This window comes from Arachis hypogaea, chromosome 4, assembly GCF_003086295.3.
Source record: "Arachis hypogaea cultivar Tifrunner chromosome 4, arahy.Tifrunner.gnm2.J5K5, whole genome shotgun sequence".
NCBI lineage: Eukaryota > Viridiplantae > Streptophyta > Magnoliopsida > Fabales > Fabaceae > Arachis > Arachis hypogaea.
The window spans coordinates 16,065,692-16,092,168 of record NC_092039.1 but is presented as its reverse complement, the minus strand read 5'-3'; the positions used below and the strand labels follow the sequence as shown (position 1 = coordinate 16,092,168).

The 26,477-nt window shown below is 29.6% G+C and overlaps 1 protein-coding gene across 1 annotated transcript; it reads left to right on the top strand.

Moving 5' to 3' along the window:
- Positions 1–23,998: 23,998 nt before the first annotated feature.
- Positions 23,999–26,477, top strand: LOC140184056 (protein MAIN-LIKE 1-like). The gene is made up of 3 exons (XM_072234338.1): positions 23,999–24,555; positions 26,181–26,268; positions 26,352–26,477. The coding sequence occupies exons 1-3, from the start codon at positions 23,999–24,001 to the stop codon at positions 26,475–26,477; spliced, it is 771 nt and encodes a 256-aa protein (XP_072090439.1).

Here is a 26,477-nt window from a genome sequence, read left to right as displayed (position 1 = left end):
CTAACATATACTATATTATTTAACTTCCATAATACGAAACTAAATTAACTAAACTATCTATTTATACTTCATAGACAGCGTAATTACATTATAAATATAACAATTTGTGATACTATCACTTTGCATAATTTATAAGTTGTAAGTTAATAATACTAAAGTTAAAACATTTGATTAAGTAATTTTTTATTTTTGAATGTGATTAAACTTTATAACTAATACACTTTAGTAATATCTATATTTATCAATTTATATTATTATTTTTAACTTATAGACAAGTCAAATTTAAATTTTGATTTCTTCCTAATCTCCATTTTAAAATCAATTTTAATGATTATTTAAGAATTCTACATGAAAAAATATATTACTTAAATCTAGTTAATATGAAGAAAAAGTATAGGTAAACAATGAGAATACTAAACAGTGTGAATAATAGATACGTCAGATATGTTCAATTTAATAGATATGAAGATAATTATGTTCATTATTTTTAATTGGATGGTTATTTCGTTTGATTGGATTTATTTATGCTCAGTTAACAATAGTTAGATATTCAATTCACTAGGTGTACAGATGGTTATACTAATGTTAAGGTTTAAAAGATAACTTCAAGTGGAATATTTTTTTTATTAGGTCAATTCTAAAGTCCATTATTTATATTGTTTACAAAAATTATTGTCTTCCCATCAAAATCTTAATATTAAACATTAAAGTTCTCAAAAGTTTATCGAGTTTTCACAAATAATCAATCAATTTGATTGATATTATAGAAAATATAAGTAATATTCGCCGAAACATTTGAGTTATCATTCATTTATATTAAGTATAAGATAATTTTATTTTAATGATACTGTCGTTATTATATTGGTATCTTTTATCATGATAGTTAAATCTAAATCTAAACTTTCTTTTATTTCTATTAGAGCTAATATTTGTGCGGTTTAAAGCCGAATGAGATAATAAACAAAACAGCACCATAATTATATACTCTTTCTAAAGTATTGAATTCCATCACTAAAGATGTAAGCTCAACAAATTATCATTAACACGCTTTCTAATCGTATCTATATTTTCAAGACACATCATTTTCAATCTATAAATAAATCAAAATTATTTTAATTTATTTAGAATTAATTATAATATATATTTATGTATATTTATTCATATTTCACATATAAAGAATTATTTTTATGTATTTATGTAGATTTAGGATATGTTTGGTTTGACCTTTGAAACATAGAAAATAAGTTATAGTTTTTGAATACTTTAATTTTTTATTTAATTATTTTTTTATTATTATTGTGTACTCTAACTAAGGTGTATATCAAACAAAAAAATTTTAGCTTTTAAGTTCACTTAATAAAACTAAACTATTAATTGAAAAATTTTATTTTCTTTATATCAATTCAACTCTTCATACATGTTATTATTTTATTTATAAAATTTTCATTATTTTTATTTTCATGAGTTCTTTCTATTATTTATTATTTTTTTCTATTATTTATTATTTTTTTAGTTTGGTATTGTACAATTTTATAATTATAGATTTTATGTTATTATATTATTATTGTTGTTTTTTATAATATGAACTATTATTCTATTAGATACAACAAATTAAATAAAAAATTAACCATAAGTATAATAATAATAATAATAAATTATAATGTACTAAAAAAATATTAAAAGTATTAGGAAAATATTATATAAAAAATACTAAAACTAATGTTAAAAAACTAAACATACTTAAAAAATAACATTTTTGATAAAATTTCTTATATATATAATTTGATATCATATGTTTTATAATAATAATTTATTTAAAAATAACTTTAACTAATATTTTTTCAACTTTAAAACATTTTTTGAGGATACAAGAGCAGTATAGATCGACAAAGCTTGACAAATTTTGATTTGCTATGCCAATTGGGTGCTTTAGTATCTTTGACCAAAGACGGTATATGATTGAAAAAAGCTTTACAAAAATGAAACCCTTCTTTTTCAAACTAATGTTTGATGTTTCTCACATCCAATTTTCTGCCTCACCCATATAATCCTAGTTTCTAGAATTCTCCTAACTATGATTAATTAGTATAGTATATATGATGTATCTATGTGATGTAAATGATTAATTAATAGTTATGAAAATTATTATGCTCTTTTTATATTATTTATTTACTCACAAATATATTATGTGTATTTTAACAATTAATATTTAAATATTTTATATTTATATATAAATTTATAATTTTTTAATTTATTTTTAATATATATTTCGTATTTTAATTTTAATTTTATATGAACAGCTGATTTAATTACTAATTTTTAGTATATTGCATGGCTCATTTTCTTAGGGTATGAATTTTTTGAATGTGTTGCTTGTGGGTTTCTAATTAATATGGGGTTGATTTTTTTTAATTTCAAAACACAAATTGAAGGCATCGAATTGGGAGGAAAAAGAAAATTGATAGCCCAATTTGAGGAAGTTGAGTTTAAATTTTAGAGATTTATAAATTAAAGGGTTGGTTTTGTGTTTTAAAAATTAAAAAAAATTAAAGTTCACCAATCGAAAGACCGATGCTGTAAAAATTCGCAAATCGAAAGATTGATTTTGTATTTTAAAATTTTTTTAACCATTAAATTTTATAAATCGAACGGTCAAATTTGTGATTTTTATATAAAAAAACATATATACATACAAAATTTTACACATTATTAAAAAATACTATTTTAAACTCAATATCAAAATTAAAAAGGATACATTGCATAACTAATTTAATTATACTATGCATATATAAAAATAATTATTAAATCAAATATTTTATATATAATATATTAAAATATAAAATATATATATTAAAAGTAAATTTATATAAATGCATAATATATAATTTAATGAATAATTTTGTTTGTCTAAGTTAATATTTTTATTATTTTTTTTTCCCAAAAAGTTGTACCTCTTTGAGCGGTTCATCCTTCTCATCCCTCTCCTATCCCATCAGATATATATAGCAAAGCATGTTTAGTCAAGCTGTTACTTTGATATTCCTTGAAAAAGAAAGTGTTAGTGTAGTCTATTTCACAAATTGATAAAAAGATGATGATGGTAATGAATTGTTTCAGAACGGTGGTGCAAATGTACGTCGTTGTGGAATTTGTCGTATGTATAATGTATGTACTACTGTTCCCTTTTTAGGGACTATGTGACAGTGTCAGTGCCAATGGAGGTTGGTCATCATGAACAATTATTCAATAGCCAATGAAATTTCATTTGATCATCTTCTTCCATTGAAGATTCATTCATTCATGATCAAGTCAAATGTAACTCCACTCAAAGTCTCTCTTATTGATATGTGAGCATTCTCTGACATTCACAGCTATAATAATTATTGAAAAATTTTTAAATGTACTAGAAGTACTAATATTCTAATAATTTTAGTGCGTATTTGAATTAAAATTTATAAACAAAAATTTGTATAAAATTTTATAAAATTAATTTTAATTAAAAATAAAGTGGTATTAACTTAATTTAGATCTGATATTTTTATATTAAAATAGATAATAATATTAGATTATATAATTTAAAATTATTTTTAAATAAAAATTTATTAAAAAAATAAATTTAAATAATTATTTTATATTATTTTATTATTTTAATTTAAATATTTAAATAAATTTTATGAATTAATTTTATAATAAAATTAATATTTAATTATTGAATTTAAAATAACATATAAAATTAATAAAATATATTTTATATCAAAAACAGAAATAAGATATGAATAATATATCAGAATATATTTTATTAAATTATATTACTCATAATTTTTTTAGTATTATGAGTATTTTTTTATTTAATATTATTTTAAACTAAAATTTTAATTATTTATGATTTTATTATTAGTTATAATTAGTTTTTTATTTACTTTGTTCTTTTTAATGAGATCAATAATTTATATTGTAACAAAATTACAACAATAAATTAATATACAAGAATTACACAAGAAAGAAATAAAAAGTAGAATTGATAAAAAAAAAAAAATTCAATGCCAATGTGATTTTCTAGACGCAGAAGCTAGCTTCTATAAACGTACGTTGAGAACGTAAAACTTATTTTGGTTTAGAATAAAAAAAACATTTAAACATAAAAGGAAGTGTTTAATGCACTCAAAACGTGTTTTTCTTTTTTCCAACGCTAAACTAAACACAGCTTTAATCGTTGATTTTAATTAATATATATCATAAATATTTTTTATAATTAAAATCAACAATTAAAATTATTGAAACACTAATATATTTGATACACTTAAATTTTGTCTATAATTATTTTCTAGTTGTAGGAGTGGGAGTGTGTTTGTTTGTTAACTTAGATATGGTTCATACATAATTTTACAACAGTGGAGTAGATTATAGTGATTATAAAATTTGGTAATATTTTTTTAAATTAAATAATATTTTTTGAATATTCAAATATATTTTTAATTAAAAAATAAATATTATTTAATGTTAATAATATATTTTAGGATAAAATATATTTTTATTTGTGAAATTTGTTAAAATATTTAAAAATATTCTCAAATTTTCTTTTCTTTTAAGTTTGTTTTAAAAATTTTCGATTTACATTAAATGTATCTTTGGCAACTAATTTTTCAAATAATTTAAGATTAATTTAGCAATAAATTTATAAGAACAACCTTTATCACATATAAGTCAAGTATAGTTATCAAGTATTATAGCTAGATTAGTCCTAAATTTTTTAAAAATTTAATTGTCAAGAATACAATTGATGCAAATTGAAAATTTTAGAAATAAAATTAAAATAAAATAAAATTTAAATTTTTTTTTAATTTTTGACAAGTTTCAAAAACAAGAAATACATTTTATTCTAAATTTTAAGTATCATCAAAGTTATTTTTAGTTTTCTTTACTTTTTCCTTTGTTTTAATTCAATTTATTTTTCTCTCTTATTTTTTTTCTTTTACTTTACATTTTTTTCGTAATGTTATTACTTTCAAAAGTTTAACTGAATAGGAAGAGATATATGAATTGTTATATCTCTAATACATTTTTTAAATAAGAGAGATTTTTTTGAGTTTGTTTAAACTTTTAATAGATTTTTTTATTTGTTTTATGCTATTTTCCTTTCTCTTTTATGATCAACAAGGATTAAATACTAGACCTTTTGAACATAAAAACTTTGATACTATGTCATGATATTACTTATCTTAAAAGTTTAAGCTTATAAAAAAAATACATAAATAAATATATCTCTAACACATTTAGTACCCTACATTTATTCACTTTTTTTTGACACTTCTTTATTTACTTATGTTTCTAAACTTAATTCTAATTCCTTTTAGATTATGGTTAAAAAATTTAAACATTAATTCTAATTCCTTTTAGATTATGATTAAAAAATTTAAGCTTTTGGTTAGAAAGAAAAAATAGAAATTAAAGAAAGAAAATAAAGAGAAGAAGTATGTATTCTCTTTCAATTATGTTATTTATGCAAAAAAAATAGCCACTAAATTAATTATTTATATAGAATAAATGTTTAAATATAAAATATTTATTAAAAGTATATAAAATAATACATATATTTATATAAATTAATAGTTGTTGATTTTGTGATTAATTTTTAGTTTGTACATAATATTTTTATTTATGTTTAAAAAAAACAAATTTTCTTTTTTTATTTATGTTTGAAAAAAAGAAAGAGATAATGAGAACAAAAAAATCTTTAAAAAAAGAAACATAACTTTATTACATAATAATGTTTATAAATTTGCTAGGTAACCAACTAAAACATCAGTCAACTGCATCCAATTAGTATATGGATTGCAAAGAAAATCTAACAAGGAGGGAAAAAAATTCTAAATCCACACATCGGGGTTCAAAATGGCGCCGCCCACCACCTTCCCTCGCTTAGAGTCATTTATCCTGCCCATTATTGTCCGTCACTCAAAATTGTCTGCGTTGTCCACTAACTATCCATCTAGTTCTTTTTTTTATGGGACGTGAATTCAAATTATTATGAGAAACATCCAAAATCGAATAAAAAGAATCATCCAAAATCTAAAATAGCATCTACAACTAAATGAAAACAAACATCTAAAGAACATCCAAAAACTAAAAAAAAGAAACATCTAAAACTATTAAAAAAACATCCACAACATATAAAAAAGACATCCGAAACCAAGAAAAAAGAAACATCCAAAACTAGTAAAAAGAATCATCCAAAATCTACAAAAACTGTGGTGTAACTGAAATAATTGTTCTCTCGTGCGTCGTCGACCTTGAAAGACGCGTTGCTTCTGCCGGTTAACAACTGATGCATGACAGACAATGATTGGTGGCGCAAGTTTAGCATGGCACGACGACTGCACAGGATGGAGGAGATACTAAATGGTATTGCGACGGGGCAAGAGGAGTTGGAAGAAGATGGGTCAGCGTTGCAACGAGAAGGGTTAGAGGAAAGGATGCAGCATCGCGGCGAGAAGAGAAGGGAATGGGAGACTCGGCGGTGCGGCAATAGGAGACAAACCAGGATCGGAGGGCACGGCGGAGTGGTGCCGCGACTTGGAGAGGGATGGCGCGATGTTGCGGCGAGAGGAGTTGGAGGGGAAGCTCGCAACGCTCTGGGTTAAAGTAGTAGCGCGCACGCTTTTTGACACTGCGCATGTTCTTCCTCTTCTTCTTCCCATTTTCGTGCACTAGTCTATCACTTGCCATCGCCCACTGCAGTGCCACGCACCAGTCTATGGCACGTCGTGTCCACTGTGCCGCCCATCACCCGCGCACGTAGTGCCGCTCACCAGTCCATTGCACACCAAGCCCGTTGCGTTGCTCATCAACCGCACACGGTCTTCTTCTTCATCTTAGAAATGGATGATTCTTTTAACTAGTTTTGGATGTTTTTTTGTTTTTGGATATGTCTTTTTTATATGTTTTAAATATTTTTTTATGTGTTGGATGGTTCTTCTTTTTAGAGTTTGGATGATATGTTTAATGGTTTTGGATGTTTCTTTTTTCAATATTTTTAAATGTATCGTTTTATTAGATTTTAGATGTTTTTAAAATGATTTTGGATATCTCTTTTTTTGTTAGGTTTTAAATATTTCTTTCTGTTATATTTTCGATATTTTTTATTAAAGTTTTGCATATTTTTTTTAACAATTTTGAATATTCATTTTCATTTGATTTTAGATATTCTTTTTAAGATTTTGGATGTTTCTTTTCTATTGCTTTTAAATATTTTTCGTGATAATTTGAATTCACGTTTCGTTTAAAGAAAAAATTATTCAATTCTTTTTTTTTTTCTTAATAAGCTTCCTTCCTTTACTAGTTGGCTGAAGTTGCTACACCCATAATCGGTTACCTAGCAAAAATTAAATTCTAAAATCATATTCTTTTTTAAAAATTTGGTACTAAATTAATCACCTAACTTAACTACATATAGAATCAGTTATCCATATTTTTTTTTTACGTTTGTTAGGGAAAGAAGAAACATAAATCGCATTAAATTTCTTTAGTTGTATCAGTTCTATTTTAGGTCTATGAAGATAAGAAAATTTGTTCTGTGAGTCTCGCGCACATTTTTTTCTCTTTCTTCCATTTTCAAACAAACAAGAAAACCTCATATCTTCTTTTTATTTTCTCTTTCTTTAGTATCTTTCCTCCCTTTTCCTATTAAACTAGACAGAACACAAAAGAAAAGAGATAAAGTCTTGAAAGTAAAGAGTTGATTTTGAGATTTGTTTGAAAGAGTGAAGTCTTTGTTAGGTGTACTAACCATCCCAACATATAAGTTGTGAAGTTATTCCTAGTGTCAAACATGCATATATTGGTAAAAATTATAACATGCACACTAAAAAATAATTATTAAATCGGTTATTATGTATTTATATATATTGATTCATATTTTTTAATCAAATTATTAACTATTAGAATAATTAAATTTATTATCATAAAACAATTAAATTTATAATAGACCAATAAATCACAACGTAGAATTATTGGTGTGCATGTTATAATTTATAATAGACCAATATATTTTTTCGTGTCATTTTTTATTAATATCTTACTAGCCAAGTTACAATGAGTTCCACGTGTGTGGGATTTTGGCACTCAATATAGAATTCTATCATTATTGTTCCTATGAATGAATAAGGAACGTTAATTTCAAAATTTTAGGTGTCGTCCCAAGCTTAGCTTGCAATTAACATTAGAAAAAAATAAAAATAAAAAAGGCCCCATTAAATTTGTTGCTCGGTTTTATCATACAACAATGTATCAGTTAGGGTAAGAATGGTCGAGGATATGATTTTGCTCATCCAAAAAAAGTGTCAATTTTAAATTATAAAATTACTAGATGCAAGAGCAAGACTTGACCAATGTTGGTCCACAACAACGAATCACTCTCCGATACGAATGTACTATATTCTTGTATTTTTTGTGATACAGTAAAAAAAGAAAAGAACAACGAGAGCCCAGCTTAAAAATACTGACAGGGAAAGCATCTCATGAGGGTGATATCATGTTCATGTATCCATTCATGCCAATTAACTTGTCATTCAAGAATATTTTTAATTTTTTTTTTCAACCTAATAATAATAAAATAAATCACAACTTGACACGTTTCAATAGATTTTCCGCCCATCATTTATCATAAAATAAAATAAAGAAAATAAGAAAAATAGTAGGTGATATGATTCAATAAGTGAAATGTAGGAAGTGGCGGATAGGTTTTCTTAAAATTACACTGGTGCTAGTCAAAAATGCCCCACTTGAAATTCTTGGTCCTTTGTTTTGTTGGTTATGGATGAATAAAATATTGGAAGAGGGGAAAAGACAAAAGGCCCCAAACAAATGGTGTCCCGGGGCCTATTTATTTAGGTTTGTATCCTTTCAACATCGCATTATATATGAATGTGGCCTCAATAATATGTCTCCATATAGAAAATCATATTGGAGTGGTGCCCATGATAGACACTCAGGGTCCAATCATACTTGCCATTACTTCCCAACTTGCCCATATCTTTTTCAGTTTAAGTGGTTGACATCCAAAGATTAAGACTGTATGCGATATATTATTGAAGACTTTACTTAGTTCTATAGCATGTATATATATGTATCTCATCTCTAGTGTAGAGAATAGTGTGTATCTATCTAACTATCTATCTATGTACTAAGGGATAGGTAACTAGGTATTGCTTTTAAAATAAATTATTTATCTAACTTTACTACTTTATACAATATTAACATCTTTATTACTTGTTCTACTATATAGCACTTGTCACAAGGAACGTCATATTGCATTTTTATTAATTATCTTTTAGTGGTAGAATCTATAGTGGTTATCACCGTAATGGTTATGGTAATTACACAATTTTTACAATATTTAACAAATACTGCTAAAATTAAGGTCACATACTTTATATTTTTACAATACTTTACTTTTATTTTTCAAATATTGAAAAGTAAGTTACTCTAATTTTAGTGTAAAAAATATTATGAAAATTATATAATTATTATAATCACTATTATTACTTCTTCTACTAGCTATATACACCTTATTTTTTATGTATATTATAAACATAATATAATATAAAAGGATAAAGTATTAAATTGGTCTCCTACATTTAAGCGTAATTTTGTTTTGATCCTTAAAGTTTAAAGTGTCCTATTTGAATTCAAAAAAGTTTTATTTAGTTTCAATGTAGTCCCACTCTAAGATCAAAGTTAAATAATTAACGAAATGTCATACACAACAACAGTACAAAAACAAAATCAATAATTTAGAGAACAAGTACAAACTCTAGAGGTATAAAATCAACCGTTGATGCACAATATATTTATTTATCATTTTTCTTGCAATTTAAATGAAATATTTTTTATAGAACTAAAGAGAATGATAAATAAATAATGTATTGATGCATTCAAGGTTGATTTTGTGCCTCTGTAACTTGTATTTATTCTCCAAATTATCGATTTTGTTCTTGTACTGCTGTTATGTAGAACATTCCGTTAATTATTTAACTTTGACCTCACAATGGGACTACATTGAAACTAAATAAAACTTTTTTATATTCAAATAAGACGCTTTAAACTTTAAAGACCAAAATAGAATTATGCCTAAACGTAAGGACCAATTTAATATTTTACCCAATTTAAAAAGAATAAATTTGAGTCTCCACGTCAAACAAGTATGGGAAAGGAAGAAAAAAAACCAAAATTTAAATAAAATTATTCTAATTTTTTCATATATAAAGCAAATTATATATATTAACAATATATACAGAAATATATAGCTTATCCTTAAATAATTTTTATTAAATAAAAAATGTTATTTTTTTATAAATAAATAAATTTTAACTCTTTATTTATTATATTTTATATCAATAATTTAAATTTAAAATTTAGAATTTATAATTTTAGAATTTAAAAATTTTAAATTTAAAATTCATATAGTTTAAAATCTTATGATTAAAATTTTAAATTTTAAAATTTAAAAAATAATACATTGGTTATTTTTTGCTGAGACGCATTAGCACAAGAATAAAATACTAAAAATCTTAAAATATTCGCGATATGCATAAAATATCAAACAAATAGTACCAAAGATCTGCCACAGAAAGCTAAGTAATAATGATCTGTATGGCCGAAGACAATTGTAATAATTAAGAAGTTGGAAAAGACACATATAAACTGTCAGCCACGTTTGAGAAAGTGTGGGGATGTCACGTCTGAAGAAAGATTGGCAACACAGTTGAGCTGAGACTGTGCGGATGTCACGTGTGCAGTGCCTCCCTCTTTCTTTTTCCTTCTCATTTCAGAATTCGGTGTTTCTCATGGTGGTTGCTGGTGGTTACTAACGACTGAGAATGGGTGGTCGTCAACTCGTCATGGTGATTCTCAGCCGTGGGAAGCGCTTCATTGTAATTTGCAAAATACCCATTTAACTAAAATAAACACGAGATGAAATTAACATAAAGGAGTTTTACTAAATTTATTTTGTACTAAGAATATAATAGAGGATATCCAACGTTTGTTCAGTTTAATTTCATTTTGCCTTTACAAAATGATGTATATGTCATAAATAATTATTTGCGTCTAAATATGAGATTTGTTATTTTAATATTTGATTTTAATTTTTGTAAATTTTATACAAGATGATAAAATTTAGTTAATTCTCAACTTAGTAAAATTGTTTCTTTATACTGAAACTAGTTTTATTTTATTAATTATCTTCAATACAAAATAAAATTTAAAAATAATCGGTTTTCTGTATATATCACATTTGAACTCCAAATATTAGAGTTGTTTTATGTGCCTCTCATTCTATAAGTTTTTGACAAATAGTTTTATGATACAATATTATTAATTTAAACAAATTTAACATATGAGAAATAAAAAAAAAAGTATTTTGTGTAATATTTATGTAAATTTAAAAAAATTAAAATATAATTATTTATATATTTTTTTATCAGTTTAAATTGTTAAGATTAATAATTTTATAACAAAAGAAAATTATTTGTTATAAAATAAGATTTTTATTAAAAACTAGAAGCTTTATATTTAAAAAACTAAATGTAAGTGGATTACGCTCAAGTAAAAACCCTACAATAAAAGTGCACAAAAAAAATCTTAAAACAATAAGGTTTTAGTTAATATATATCTTAAAAAATAAAAATACATATTAAATTTATTATTAATAAAAAATTTCAAAATTTTTATTTTAATAAATAAATAATAGATATATTAAAATTAAAATTTTATATTGTTTATATAAATTTTTTAGTTAATAAGATTAGCATGTCTTTTTAAGATTTAGAACTCATAACGTGTTAACTAAAAAAAAAAAAGGGGGTCATATCAACTTTATTAATTCTGTCTCTGTTTATTTTTATCACTCACTGCCCCACCTGCCCCGCCTCCTACTTCTTCATTCTCCATTCTTTCTTTCTCATTTTTTTTCTTTTTTTTTTCTTTTCTTTGTCGTGTACCATCTACTTGTCAAGAACTCAAGCTCATCCACTTTTCTCTTTTTCTTTTTCTTTTTCGATTTTTCTTTTTGGGTCAACTTCATACATTCCATCCTCCAGTGAAGAACCTTCAATTTTCGTCCATTAATTTAGACTCTAATAATTCCGGATAATTAAGAATAAACCCACCAAACAATAGAGGTATTCAGCTTCAGACCTTAATCAGTTAGACAAGAGAGTAAATTAAATAAACTAAACATGGAATTTGATGGTCGCTAGAGATGTTAAAAAAAAAAAAAAGTTTAATCAAACTGGACTGAAATTGAATTAAAACTATTTTAAATAAATTACTTTTTTTTTAAATAAAAAATTAAACTGAAATTACAAATTTTTTATAAAAATCAGTTTGTTAAAAGTTAATTTTTATAATTTAATTTAATTTTAAACCAAATAAAATTAGTATCTAACTAGTATTTTTATCCGCAATTACATTACGCGAATACAAATCTTTTTAAATTATGTCGATTTTGTCATGACATTATAGATTATAGCACAAAAAATTTGTAGAATCAAACTACTTTTGCAAAGAAATCGTAGGGACAAAAGTTTCTGTCGGCTAAGAAGACTAGGATCTTCGTAGATAAAAAATCAAATAAAAAAATTTTTAGTTATTATTTTTATGTGAAAGAGTTTGATTTATTATTAATAATTAATTTTAATATTCGTTATCTAAAATTTAAAACGATTTAACTTGTATACTTTTGATTAGGTGTTAAGTCTGTTGCACAAATAGAAATAATTAATTTTTATGCTTGCTATTTAAAAATAATATTTTTTTCTTTATGTATATAAAAATATAATTAGATATTAGTATGAAAAAAATCATATTGATAGTTATAAAATTAACTCAAAATTAATTTTTTTAAAACAATTGAATCTTGATTTTAACTTTTAATCATAACATTATTATTCTCTCTAAATTATATTTAATAAATATTTAAAAGAAGAAAAATAAAAATATAGATTAAAAAGATAAACAGTAAAAATTTAAAACTAAATAAAAAAACTAAAAAAAAGAGAGAAAAAAGAGAAAGAGAGAAAACATATTTGAATTATATTATTTTGTTAATTTTATCTTTTGTAGAACAAAAATATAGAAAAAATAGAAAATGAGAGAAAAGAGAGAGAAAGATAAGGATGAAGACTGAGAGAGGAATTTTGTTAATTTTAAAAGAAAAATTTATTTTAATTATAATAAAAAATATCTTATGATACATTTTGATTTGTCAAATTACTAATATAAAATATAAATTACAAATTATATATAGAGTGAGAACTGGGAAGAGTAGAGAGAAATAGAAAAAGGGAGAGAGATAGATGAGAGAATTTAAGAAGGGAGTTTATTAATTTTGGAAGAAAATATTTTTTCTCAATTTGAATAAGAGAATGTCATGTGACACATTTAGTTATTAAATTAGATAATAATATATAAATATATCAAAATTATATATAGAGTGAGAAGGGTAGAGAGAAATAGAAAAATGGAGAGAGATAGATGAGAGAATTTAGGAAGGTAGTTTATTAAGAAGGGGGAAAATATTTTTTCTCAAATTTAAAAAGAGTGTCATGTGACACATTTATTATTAAATTAGATAACAATATATAATATAGGGCAATTTACGTAATTAAATAAATCTGTTGAATCCTTTACTCATATACACAAAACACAAACTTGTTACGTGCATGTGCAATTTAGATTATTAGGTAAACCGTAGGAACCAACCATGGTTTCTACTATCCACATAAACCGTGGCTGGTAGGGATGGATTACGCATGGAAAACAATGGCTGTAAACCGTGGCTGAGTCCCACGGATTAGGAAGGAAAACTGATGGGCAAAAACCGTGGGTGCCTACCACGGTTTATGAAGAGGAGGCAATGAACGTAAATCTCCTTTGCCTCCCACGGTTTATGTTTGTAGTAGTATAAATACATAATCTGTTGATGCTAAGGACGGATCATTTGGGAGGAAACAAAAATTTTGAATCTTGTTCGTGGTTGAGAGAGTTTGAGAGAGAGGGTTGTAAGTTTGGTGAGGTTTGGGTGGTGGAGTTATGGAAGATGAAGCTCGCTTATACCGACTAAATGGCGTTGCTCACGTGGCTGGATCCATCGATGATGAGGTTAGTTATTATTGTTATTATTATTATTATTATTATTATTATTATTATTATTATTATTATTATTATTATAAGTATTAAATTAAAAAGATCAAACGAATCAATCCATGAAAATAGACAGAGCTCCTTACCTTAACAATAGAGGATTAGTTGCTCATGGCTCAGAGAAGAAAAATAAGGGTTCTGATAACAATCTCTGTATTGTGTCTAAATGTACAGAGTTCCTATTTATTACTAATCCTAATAAATTTAAAATCTAATTATCTAAATATAAAAATAATATCTTTTCCTCCTAGATAATATTTGAATTTAAATTCGAATTAATTAACAAGTCTTCAGCTGATGGGTGGGGACCACTTGCTTTGTTCATTCTGCAGCTTCTAATCTGTGTTTTCTAGGCTGGAAACTGGGTCAAAAATAGCCCAGAAATCGTAACCAGCATTTTCTGTATTATTGCAGATCGCGCATGTGACGCGTACGCGTCACTCACGCGTACGCGTCGATGGTCTTCTTTGCAAGTCACGCGGACGCGTCGGTCACGCGGACGCGTCGCTGAGCAAATCTTCAATTCACGCGTGAGCGTCAGTCACGTGCACGCGTCGCCATGGAAACTTTCAGATCACGCGCACGCGTCAGGCACGCGTGAGCGTCGCTCCTCGCAGCCATCTCCTTTGATTCTTGTGCTGCAGAAACTCCATCCAATTCCGCCGAATGCTACCTAAAATAAACAGTATTGCACAAAACTCAAAATAGCATCCATAGTGGCTAAAATATAGTTAATTCTTAATTAAACTCAACAATTTAAATGCAAATTCACTAGGAAAAGATAGACAAGATGCTCACGCATCACAACACCAAACTTAAACTGTTGCTTGTCCTCAAGCAACCAAAACTAATATCAGCTTACGATGTGAATTTGCATGAGAATGAGAGTTTGATTAAGCTCGTGTCTCTTCTTATAGTGGGGTTTACAACTGCAATCCTGAATAGGTTTGGCATCTCACTTTCCTTTGAATCAGAAGACTGTTAATGTCATTCGGAATTAGAATCCAGATAATATTATGAATTCTCTGATCTTTTATATTTCAGTTTAATCCTTGAACACAACAAAATTCACTTTAATTTATTTTTCTTTGGTGCTTTACACCTTGAGCCTAGCCGTGACTTTAAATGTTTTGTCTCAAGAGTTACTTGACACAGAAACACCACAAGCACTTAACTGGGGAACTGTCTTTGAGTTTTGATTTTTCTTTCAGTTACTCCCAGACAGTGGTGCTCAAAGCCTTTGGCATACTCTGTTAAATGCACTTGGTCTCGACTCTAAGTGTTCTGTCTCAAGGGTTACTTGACACAATCACACCACAAGCATATGACTAGGGAAATAACTCTTTGAGCTTTTAATCATGTCTGACCTCCCTAGTCATTGATACTCAGAGCCTTGGACCTTGCTTTTATTATTATTTATTTATAAAAATTTTTTTGTTTCTATTGCTTTAAGGATTAAATTTTTCAAAATTTCAGAGAAGTCATAATAGTTCTCTAAATTCCTGTTCCTTATACATTAACATCCCTTGATTCAAATTCAAATATGCACTGTTCATATCATGCATTCAAAAATCACAGAAAATACCACTACCTTTAAGTAAATCAAACTATTCTTAAAATTAACTCAATTTCTCATGCAATACATCACTTTTTTTCTTTTCTTTTTAGATTTAAGTTCAGTGAGTGGTACATGAAACATCTTTTCAGCATTAAAGCAATTAAAAGAAGGCTAAACTAGTCCTAGGATTCTAACTAATAAAGGATCATGCAACAGACAAAGCAAAATAGCAGAAAATCGGAACATAACATAGAAAAAGAGGGGAGGAATAAAAAATGAAAGGAACTCAACCACCTTAGTTATCCTAGCGGTCGCTTTATTATTCAGGTTGTGCTCCTTAATGAAGATGATTCGTCTCCCTTTTGTGCCAGAAAACCAATAAGCGCAGCGTCCAACAACACCAAACTTAAAGGTTTGCTTGTCCTCAAGCAAAGAAGAACTAAAAATAGAAGAGACGAAGATTATGAGGAGAGAAAAATAAAAGGTTAAAAGAATAAGAGAGAATTTAGGATTGAGAGAGAGAGAGAGAGAGAGAAAGAAAATTGGGCGGCGCAAGCGACGCGTACGCGTACGGCACGCGTATGCGTGGATCATGTATTCTTCATAATGACGAGTTAGCGTCAGGCATGCGTCTGCGTGCCCTGGATTTTGTACGATTCGCGCGAAGCCTGCCGCGCACCCGTGTGACTCTCTGTTCACATGGTTTGGGAGCCAATTATTCATACGACGCGCTCGCGTCATGCACGCGCTCGCGTGGATGGCCATATGTGCAACTGGCGCAAACGCGTCAGTCACGCGTCTGCGTGCTCTAACTTGTGCTTTTAGCACACTTTCCGTCCCAAGCCAGAACAACTCTCTGCCCGAACACTCTTTTACGTTAAATTTGCAGGTCACGCGTTCGCGTCAGGGGCACGTAATGGTGAAATTTACAAATGACGCGCACGCGTGGGGTACGCGTACGCGTGGTCATGTTTGTGCACCAAGCATGAGTCCAGTGCCATTCCCGCGTAACTCTCTGTCAATTATTGTTTTTCACGCACACATGATTGACGCGTTCGCGTCAGTGACGCTGGCGCGTCGTATGCGTTTTTTTTAAATATATATAGAGCTTGAGGTGTTCGGTTCCTGTGATAAAATTGCTGCATGATCAGAAAATTATTAAGAACTTAGTAAAAATCAAACAAGTGAGAAAACTATTACTACGAAAAATAACTAAGGATATGAAATTATCGGGTTGCCTCCCGACAAGCGCTTCTTTATCGTCACTAGCTTGACGGTCAGCTCCTCTAAGGAGGAGGGTCATAGGGGCTCAGCTCTTCACGCCTTACGTTGAACTTCTTTCATGTGTCTCCATAACGTAGCTCAATATGTTCCAGAGAAAGGATTCTGATTACTGTATAAACCCATGCTGGATTGCTGGTTAACACCACCTTCATTCATGGGGAGAAACCTTCAGTGGGGATTTTTTTGTTTCTCCATCCTTTGGATACTTTCTTCTTTTTGGGAACCTCCTCCTTGGTAGATGATACATTCCCAACACCAAACTTAGGTTTGATATCAGGAGAAATTTTATTGATTATTGCCAAGGGAGGTTTGAGCTGCAGATTCTACTGTGTATCATCAGGGGGTTTTTGAAGGGTTGGATCAATAAGCTCAGCCTGCATGCACCTCTCTTCTTCACCTGTTGGATGTATATCTTTGAAGACATGAAAGACCAGTTGCTCATTATGCACTCTAAGCACTAATTCACCCACTTCTACATCAATCAGAGCTCTTTCAGTGGCTAGGAATGGTCTTCCTAGAATTATAGAGGCATTCTCATCCTCTCATGTATCAAGAATCACAAAGTCTGCTGGGAGAAAGAACTTATCCACTTTGACCAGGATATTCTCCACTAATTTGTATGCAGGCTTCATAGATTTGTCTGCCATCTATAATGCTATCTTTGTGGGTTATGCCTCTTGGATTTGCAGCTTCCTCATCACAGATAAGGGCATTAGATTTATGCTTGCCCCCAGATCACATAGGGATTTCTCAAAGGTTGTGCTCCCAATGGTGCATAGAATTTGAAAGCTCCCTGGATCTGGCATCTTCTTTGGCAAGTTATTTTGAATTACAGCACTACATTTCTTAGTCAGGACTACTGTCTTATCTCCCTTTAAATGCTTTTTCTTTGACAACAGCTCCTTCATGAATTTGGCATAGATAGGCATTTGCTCCAAAACCTCAGCAAAAGGAATATTGATTTGTAACTTTCTGAAGATTTCCAAGAACTTTGAGAACTGCTTGTCCTTGGTCTCCTTTTGAAGTCTCTGAGGATATGGCATCTTAGGTTTGTACTCAGGAGCCTTTGGCAATGTAGGATGAGTGTCAAGAGAGTCTGGGAATGGATTGTCCACACGCTTTGGAGGGGCGTACTCTACTTCTTCTTTCTTCTCCTCTGGAGCTTCTTTTTCAACTAACTCTTCATTGACCTTGGTCTCAGAGCCAGCTACTTTACCACTTCTCAATTGAATAACCTTGCAATCATCTCCTGGGTTCACCACTGTATCACCTTCAAATGTACTTGCAGACCTCTCAAGTATTTGCTTGCTCAGTTGGCCTACTAGCACCTCTAAATTTCTAATGGAGGCTCTGATTTCCTGCATAACTTGTGCTTCCGTACTTGCCACTTGTCCACTTATCACAGAGATAGCCTTGCATTCCTCTCTTGGATTTGGAATTGTGTTACTAGGAAGGCTATTAGTGGTCCTCTGATCAATTTCATTAACTCTGATGGCTATTTGACCCATTTGAATCTCCAGGTTCTTGATGGATGCTCTGGTTTTCTGTCTAAAACCTGTCAATATTGCTTCCAAATAATTGTTCTGTTGGAAACTATCCTAAGAATTATTGTTGAAGTTCTGAGGTCTCTGAGGTTGATCCTTCCATCCAAAATTTGGGTGATTTCTCCATCCCTAGTTGTATGTCTTAGAATATGGATCATTGTTGGGATTTCTAGAACCACTCCCCATGTAATTTACCTGTTCAAAAGAAGGTTGAGCATAATCATAATTATCATTTTGCACAAAGTTACCTGCTATGTCATAGGAGACTTCATGTGATGGATTTTGGGTGTTGATAGCTGAGACTTACATGCCACCCATCTGTTGAGTAAGTAGATTTATTTGCTGAGACATCAGCTTGTTCTGAGCAAGAAGAGCATTAACAGCATCTACTTCCAACACGCCTCTCTTCTGAGAGGTTTCAGAATTCACAAGAGTCCTGTTAGAGGAGTATAAATATTGGTTGCTTGCAACCAATTCAATCAGCTCAATGGTCTTCTCCGGTGTCTTCTTCTTGTGCAATGAACCTCCTGTAGAATTGTCTAAGCACATCTTGGACATTTCACCCAAGCCTTCATAAAAGATATCTCGTTGAGTCCATTTGGAGAACATGTCTGGGAGGCATTGCCTAGTCAGTAGCTTGTATCTCTCCCAAGCTTCATACAGAGTCTCACCATCCTTCTGCCTGAAGGTCTGAACCTCCACCCTAAGCTTAGTCAGCTTCTTTGGTGAAAAAAGTTTAGTGAGAAACTCAGTAACGACCTTGTTCCAAGTGTCCAAACTCTCCTTGGGTTGGGTATCTAGCCATAGCTTTGCTCCATCCCTCAGAGCAAACAGGAAGAGCATGGGTTTGTACACATTTGGGTTTACTCCATTTGTCTTCACAGTATCACAAATTTGCAGAAAACTAGAGATAAATTGATTTGGGTCTTCGTGGGGAAGACCGTGATACTGGCAGTTTTGTTGCACTAGAGTGACCAGTTGAGGCTTCAACTCAAAGTTGTTCGCAGTAATAGGAGGCACCACAATGCTCTTTCTATAGAGATCTGTAGTAGGAGAAGAGTAAGAGCCAAGCACTATCCTTTGTTGCTCATTCCCATTCGGAATTGCCACATTGGCATTCTCAGTATTAGTCGGATCCATAGTGGATTCTGCAGCCTTGTAAAGCCTTGCTTGTTGTAAACGCCGCCTGAGAGTCCTTTTAGGTTCAGGATCAAAGCCTAAGAGATGTTCTTTGTCTCTATTCCTGCGCATAAACAACAATAAAACAAGAAAGAATGGGAATCTCTACGTCAGAGTGCAGAGAATTCCCAGTGAGGTAACATGTGTAAAGAAATAAAAATAATACTAAATAAAATAAATAAATAAGTAGAACAAATAACTAGGCAACACCAAACTTAATTTCAGAAATTAAGAAAGATATTAGTGCTATTTATTTATTTAAAAATTTATTATTATTATTTTTTTCGAAATTTTTTTTATTTTTTTATTTTTTATTATATATATATATATATACATAAATTTTTTTAAATAGATTTTAATAAAATTAAAAATAAAATGCCTAATCTAAGCAATCAAACAACTGATAGTTGTTAATCACTATCAATCCCCGACAACGGCGCCAAAAACTTGGTGCGATATTTTACAACCCACACTACTAACCGGCAAGTACACCGGGTCGTACCAAGCAGGGATGGACCGAGGTGTATTAGAAGGGGGGCACTTGCCCCCACTACATTTAATATATGTGTGGTCTATGGTGGCCACAAGTTTTGGTGTCTATACAAAATAATATTTTCAACCAAACAAAATGAAAAATTGAAGCACGTTTCAGTTCTATTAATAAATAATGGCATGTTTATGAGTGTAAATAAAAGAAAAAAATTAGACCATTTATCATATTTCTTGACAAAAAAAATGATCTACTTAAATTTTAATATTAGAATAATTATCTATACACCTAGTAAATTGAACATCCGATATATCTATTATTCACATTATTTAATATTTTCATTATCTACTTATACTTTCTTTTTTATAATTAATAATTTTAAATTTCACTTGACTAATATTAAAATTTAATTAATAACAGTAACTTTAGACTTCAAATTTTTTATTGCAGAATAAAATAATTATTTTAATTAAAAATAAAAGATATAAAAAATTATTTATTAACGTGAGAAAAAAATTAACGCAATGTAAGTATTTTTAGATACTATCATTTTTTAAATTTTGGGCATTGGTAGCAACTCTATTTTCAACTACGAGAGAAAACGATAGATCATTTTTTGTCAAAAAATATGATAAATGGTCTAATTTTTTTCTTTTATTTACACTCATAAACATGTCATTATTTATTAATAGAACTGAATCGTGCTTTAATTTTTCATTTTATTTGGTTAAAAATATCATTTTGTAAAATCCATAGCCACCATAGACACCAAAATTTGTGGCCACCATAGACTACACCACATATATATATATATATATATATATATATATATATATATATATATATATATATATATATATATATATATATATATAATTGCCCCAATATAATTATATTTTTGATCTCCACAAAAATTTATAAAATTTTGTCTTGGAAACTATGTTAAAAATATTTTTTTATTAAATTTAATATGTAACAATATTTATTTTATTAAATTTAATTTAATATAAAAATTAAAATAAGTAAATAAATTAACTCAGTAAAAAATTAATGAACAATATTAATATAATTTTTAAAATTAATTGATCTGTTAATTACCAAACTAAATCTCAATTTTTTAAATATAAGTAAAATTATTAATATCTTTTTTTGTCTTTAAAAATTAGTTAAAATAAAAAAATAGTATTTATCTATTAATTAATATTTTTTATTTTAAATTATATAATAATTTTTAATTTTATCTCTTAAATAATTTTATTTGTAATAACTATTTTTGATTCAAAAGTATTTTATGTCATAAATATTATAACAAATAAACTTTCTAATTTAATGGATGCTAATTAATATTTGAAAATTATCATGAGTAGTAGAACAATTGTTTAAAAGCATAGGAGTTAATTTTGATATGTTAAAATATGTATATTTTTTTACATAGTCATTTAATTATATTTTTTCTTTTAGATAATTATTTATGTGATGAATGTAAAAAGTTATTTTTTAATTACAATATATAATTAAATAGATGCATAAAATTTTTAATCTGACAGTGTATTAAAATTAAATTAAAAAAATATAAAAAATTTAATTACTTTAAAAAGAAAGAGATAAAAATAATTATAAATTAAATTTCTATTATTTTATATAAACATACCTATTATATATAGGTTTAGTTTTTTTTGTATTTATATATAATTCTAGTTTCAAATTAAAAATATTATTGTATCAATAAGTGCTAACGTGTCAATTAACTCACTCTTTTTATTATTAAATGTGTATAAAAGCAAATAAAAGTAAAATTAGTTAGATTGACAAGTTATTTATAATTTAATTAAGATGTTTTAAGTTCAGGTTTTAAAAATAATTTTTTTATAAATTATATATAATGAAATGAATAGTATTTTAAGAATGAAAATATTTATTAACATTTTAATTTTTATATCTTCATTATATTTTTAGTATAATTAATAATCCTCAATAATATTTATTTTAGTATAGATATTTTTGCCCCCACTATTAAATTTTTCTGGGTCCGTCACTGGTACCAAGTAATACCTTACGTGAGTAAGGGTCGATCCCATGAGGATTGATGGATCAAGCAACAATGATTGACTGATTGACTTAGTTAGGCAAGCAGAAAAGGGTTTTGAGATATTCAAAAGGTTTAAGTTCGAACTCAGAATATAAAAAGAATAGACAAATAAATAAGTTGGGAATAAAATATGGAGAAAGCAGTTAAGGTTTCAGAGTTATCTATTTTTCCGGATTTATTTTTATTACTAATTAATTTAATCATGCAAGATTTAATTTCATGGCAAACTATATGTGACTAGACCCTAATTTCGTAGACCTTCCTAGTCTCCTCTAAAATTCATCAACTGACAATTCCTTGGTCAATTAATTCCAATTAGAGGGTGATGATCAATTTCTAGTTTATATGCCAAAAGAATCCTAATTATCCACAAATAAGGGGATTATATGTCACGTATCCCTTTAAATACAAACAATTAAAAATTCAGTATAATATGTTTTCAAGCTGTTGTTCAAGTAAAGAGCTTTTCCAAGTTTTACGAGAACTCAATTAGAACATGGGTCATACTTCCGTTCCACCAAATGTTCATAGAATAAAGAACGAAAATAATTATTGAAATATAAATCTAGACATGAATTAAATTAAAAAGATCAAACGAATCAATCCATGAAAATAGACAGAGCTCCTCACCTTAACAATGGAGGATTAGTTGCTCATGGCTCAGAGAAGAAAAATAAGGGTTCTGGTAACAATCTCTGTATTGTGTCTAAATGTACAGAGTTCCTATTTATTACTAATCCTAATAAATTTAAAATCTAATTATCTAAATCTAAAAATAATATCTTTTCCTCCTAGATAAGATTTGAATTTAAATTCGAATTAATTAACAAGTCTTCAGCTGATGGGTGTGGACCACTTGCTTTGTCCATTCTGCAGCTTCTAATATGTGTTTTCTGGGCTGGAAACTGGCTCAAAAACAACCCGGGAATTGTAACCAGCATTTTCTGTATTATTGCAGATCGCGCATGTGACGCGTACACGTCAGCCACGCGTACGCGTCGCTGGTCTTCTTCGCAAGTCATGCGGACGCGTCGGTCACGGACGCGTCGCTAAGCAAATCTTCAATTCACACGTGAGCGTCAGTCACACGCACGCGTCGCCGTGGAAACTTTCAGATTATGCGCACGCGTCAGGCGCGCGTGCGCTTCACTCCTCGCAGCCATCTCCTTTGATTCTTGTGCTGCAGAAACTCCATCTAATTATGCCGAATACTACCTAAAATAAATAGTATCACACAAAACTCAAAATAGCATCCATAGTGGCTAAAATATAGTTAATTCTTAATTAAACTCAACAATTTAAGTGCAAATTCACTAGGAAAAGATAGACAAGATGCTCACGCATCATAACTATCATTAAAGAAAATAGAAAACCAATGTCAGTATCTAATTATTTTTTTCTAAATTATGTTTGATGTTATTAGTATTGGTCGTATGTTGAGGGAATTTGTTACCGACATTTTGCAGCCTACTAGGGTTATTAGTGGCATGAGGAGATAACAGAATATGCCTTTACACAAGCGAATCATACCGTATCTGGAGACCGCGGGGCTGTATCATTTGGCTAGGCTGAACAGTCATTGATTCTGGGTTGACGAGTCTCTACTTAGCGCATTTATTGAGCGGTGGCGTCCTGAGACCCACACCTTCCATATGCCCTTTGGTGAGTGCACTATCACTTTGCAAGATGTGGCATATCAGCTTGGTTTGCCGATCGATGGGGAGCCTGTTAGTGGGTGCTTGACTGACTTTGAGAGTCTGATGGAACATGGAAGATCGGCATGGGTCTGGTTTCGCGAGTTGTTTGGAGAGTTACCTCCGCAGAATAAAGTAAAGCAGATGACAGTGTGCTACACATGGTTCCACGATAGGTTCCGGATTCTCCCAGCAAATGCTAGTGAGGAAACCGTGCATATATACGCACGTGCTTATATTGTGATGTTGTTGTCCTCTCAGCTGTTTGCGGACAAGAACGCAAACCGGATTCACCTTCGCTGGTTGCCTTATTTGGCATCGTTGGACGAGTTAGGGAGATATAGCTGGGGCTCGGCGGCACTGGCCTGGTTGTATAGATGCTTCTGTCGTAGGACAAACAGAAATGTTGTTAACTTGGCAGGGCCACTACAACTTCTACAGTCATGGATTTTTTGGAGGTTTCCCACTCTGAGGCCTAGTAGGTTTCATGGATTTGGGTTTCCGCTAGCATCCAGGTACCGTTTAATATTTTCGTTTCATAACTTGTTGACAAACCCCATTTTGACGGTTTATCTTGTATTGATTTTAGGGGATTTTATAACCTTTTACCCACATTTATTCAATGAAATAGCATGGTTTTATAACTTCTCCTTTAATTGTGCTTAAGAGTGAAAACATGCTTTTTAGGTCTTAAAATAGCTAAATCTAATTCACCTTGATTCCATTATATGCCTTGATATGTTTGTTAAGTGATTTAAGGTTTAGGAGGCAAAGATTGGATCAAGGGAATGAAGAAAAAGCATGTAAAGTTGGAGAACTCATGAAGAAATGAAAGAACCGGAAAGCTGTCAAGCCGACCTCTTCGTACTTAAACGACCATAACTTGAGCTACAGAGGTCCAAATGATGCGGTTTTAGTTGGGTTAGAAAGCTAACATCCGGGGTTTCGAAACGATATAAGATTTGCCATAGTTGCTACAAGTATGGTGGCACGCACGCGCATAGTACGCGCACGCGCCGTTGCTGCCACCTAGTCCACTTGAAGCAAAACGTGGCCAGCGATTTTAGAAGCCTTGTGGGCCCAATCCAACTCATTTCTGATGCTATTTAACCCAAGGAGTGAAGAGGGAAACACATGTTAGTTACCATTAGTCATAGTTTAGTTTTAGAATTAGTAGAACTAGTTTCTAGAGAGAGAAGCTCTCACTTCTCTCTAGAATTAGGATTAGGATTAGGTTTAGTTCTTAGACCTAGATTTAGATTCATCTTCTTCTACTTCTATCTTCTCAATTCCTTGTAGTTACATTCATTCTTCTCCTACTCTTTTGGTGTAATCTCTTTTATGTTGTTCTTATATTTTGTTGTAGATCTAGTATTGTTCCTTCTACTTTCTTTCAATTCAATTCAAGGTAATTCATAATAATTGTGTTTCTTTTGATTGTTGTTGTTAGATTCTCTTCTTGTTGTCAATTTGCTTTGCTTTTCTTTTGTGCCTTCCAAGTGTTTGATGAAATGCTTGGTAGGATTTTAGTGTAGGTTTTGTTCCTCTTGGCCTAGGTAGAGTAATTAGTGACTCTTGAGTTATCTAATTCCTTTGTTGATTGATAATTAGAAGTTGCTAATTGATTTGAATGCCTTTAAAGCTAGTCTTTCCTTTGGGAGTTGATTAGGACTTGAGGAATCAAATTGATTCATCCACTTGACTTTCCTCCATGGTTAGAGGTTGACTAAGTGGGAGCAATGGACAATTTGCCATCACAATTGAGGAGGATAACTAGGATAGGACTTCTAGTTCTCATATCTTGCCAAGAGCTTTGCTAGTTGTTAGTTTATTTTCTTTGCCATTTATTTCTTGTCTAAAATCTTAAAAACCCCAAATATAACTCACAACCAATAACAAGACACTTTATTGTAAATCCTAGGGAGAACGACCCGAGGTTTAAATACTTCGGTTATTAATTTTAGGGGTTTGTACTTGTGACAAACAAATTTTTGTATGAAAGGATTATTGCTTGGTTTAGAAACTATACTTTACAACGAGATTTCATTAGTGAAATTCTAAACCATCAAAAATCCAATCGTCACTTGTTCAACATCATATGTTCTTCTTTGTTAGGATATGATTTCAATTAAAATTGTAGGTGGGCTACATATCTACTGAAAAACGATGCAGTGGGTCAAAGAGTCGTCTCTGCACGCCTTTTGTTGGATCGATTGCGTGTTCACGATGTGAGTCATTTAGTTATTGCTCTTACTTAGACTGGTTCAGATTATATTTTATGGTCTGACTTAAGTGTCATTTTTTGATACAGTTTGTGTGGGAGCCTTATTCCTCTGCCGAGGTTGCTGCTGTTATTCATCCAGAGATACTAGTTGACAAGCACTGTAGGCTATGGACGGCCATCACTAGCCTGATATATTTTGCTGCGATTGAGTAG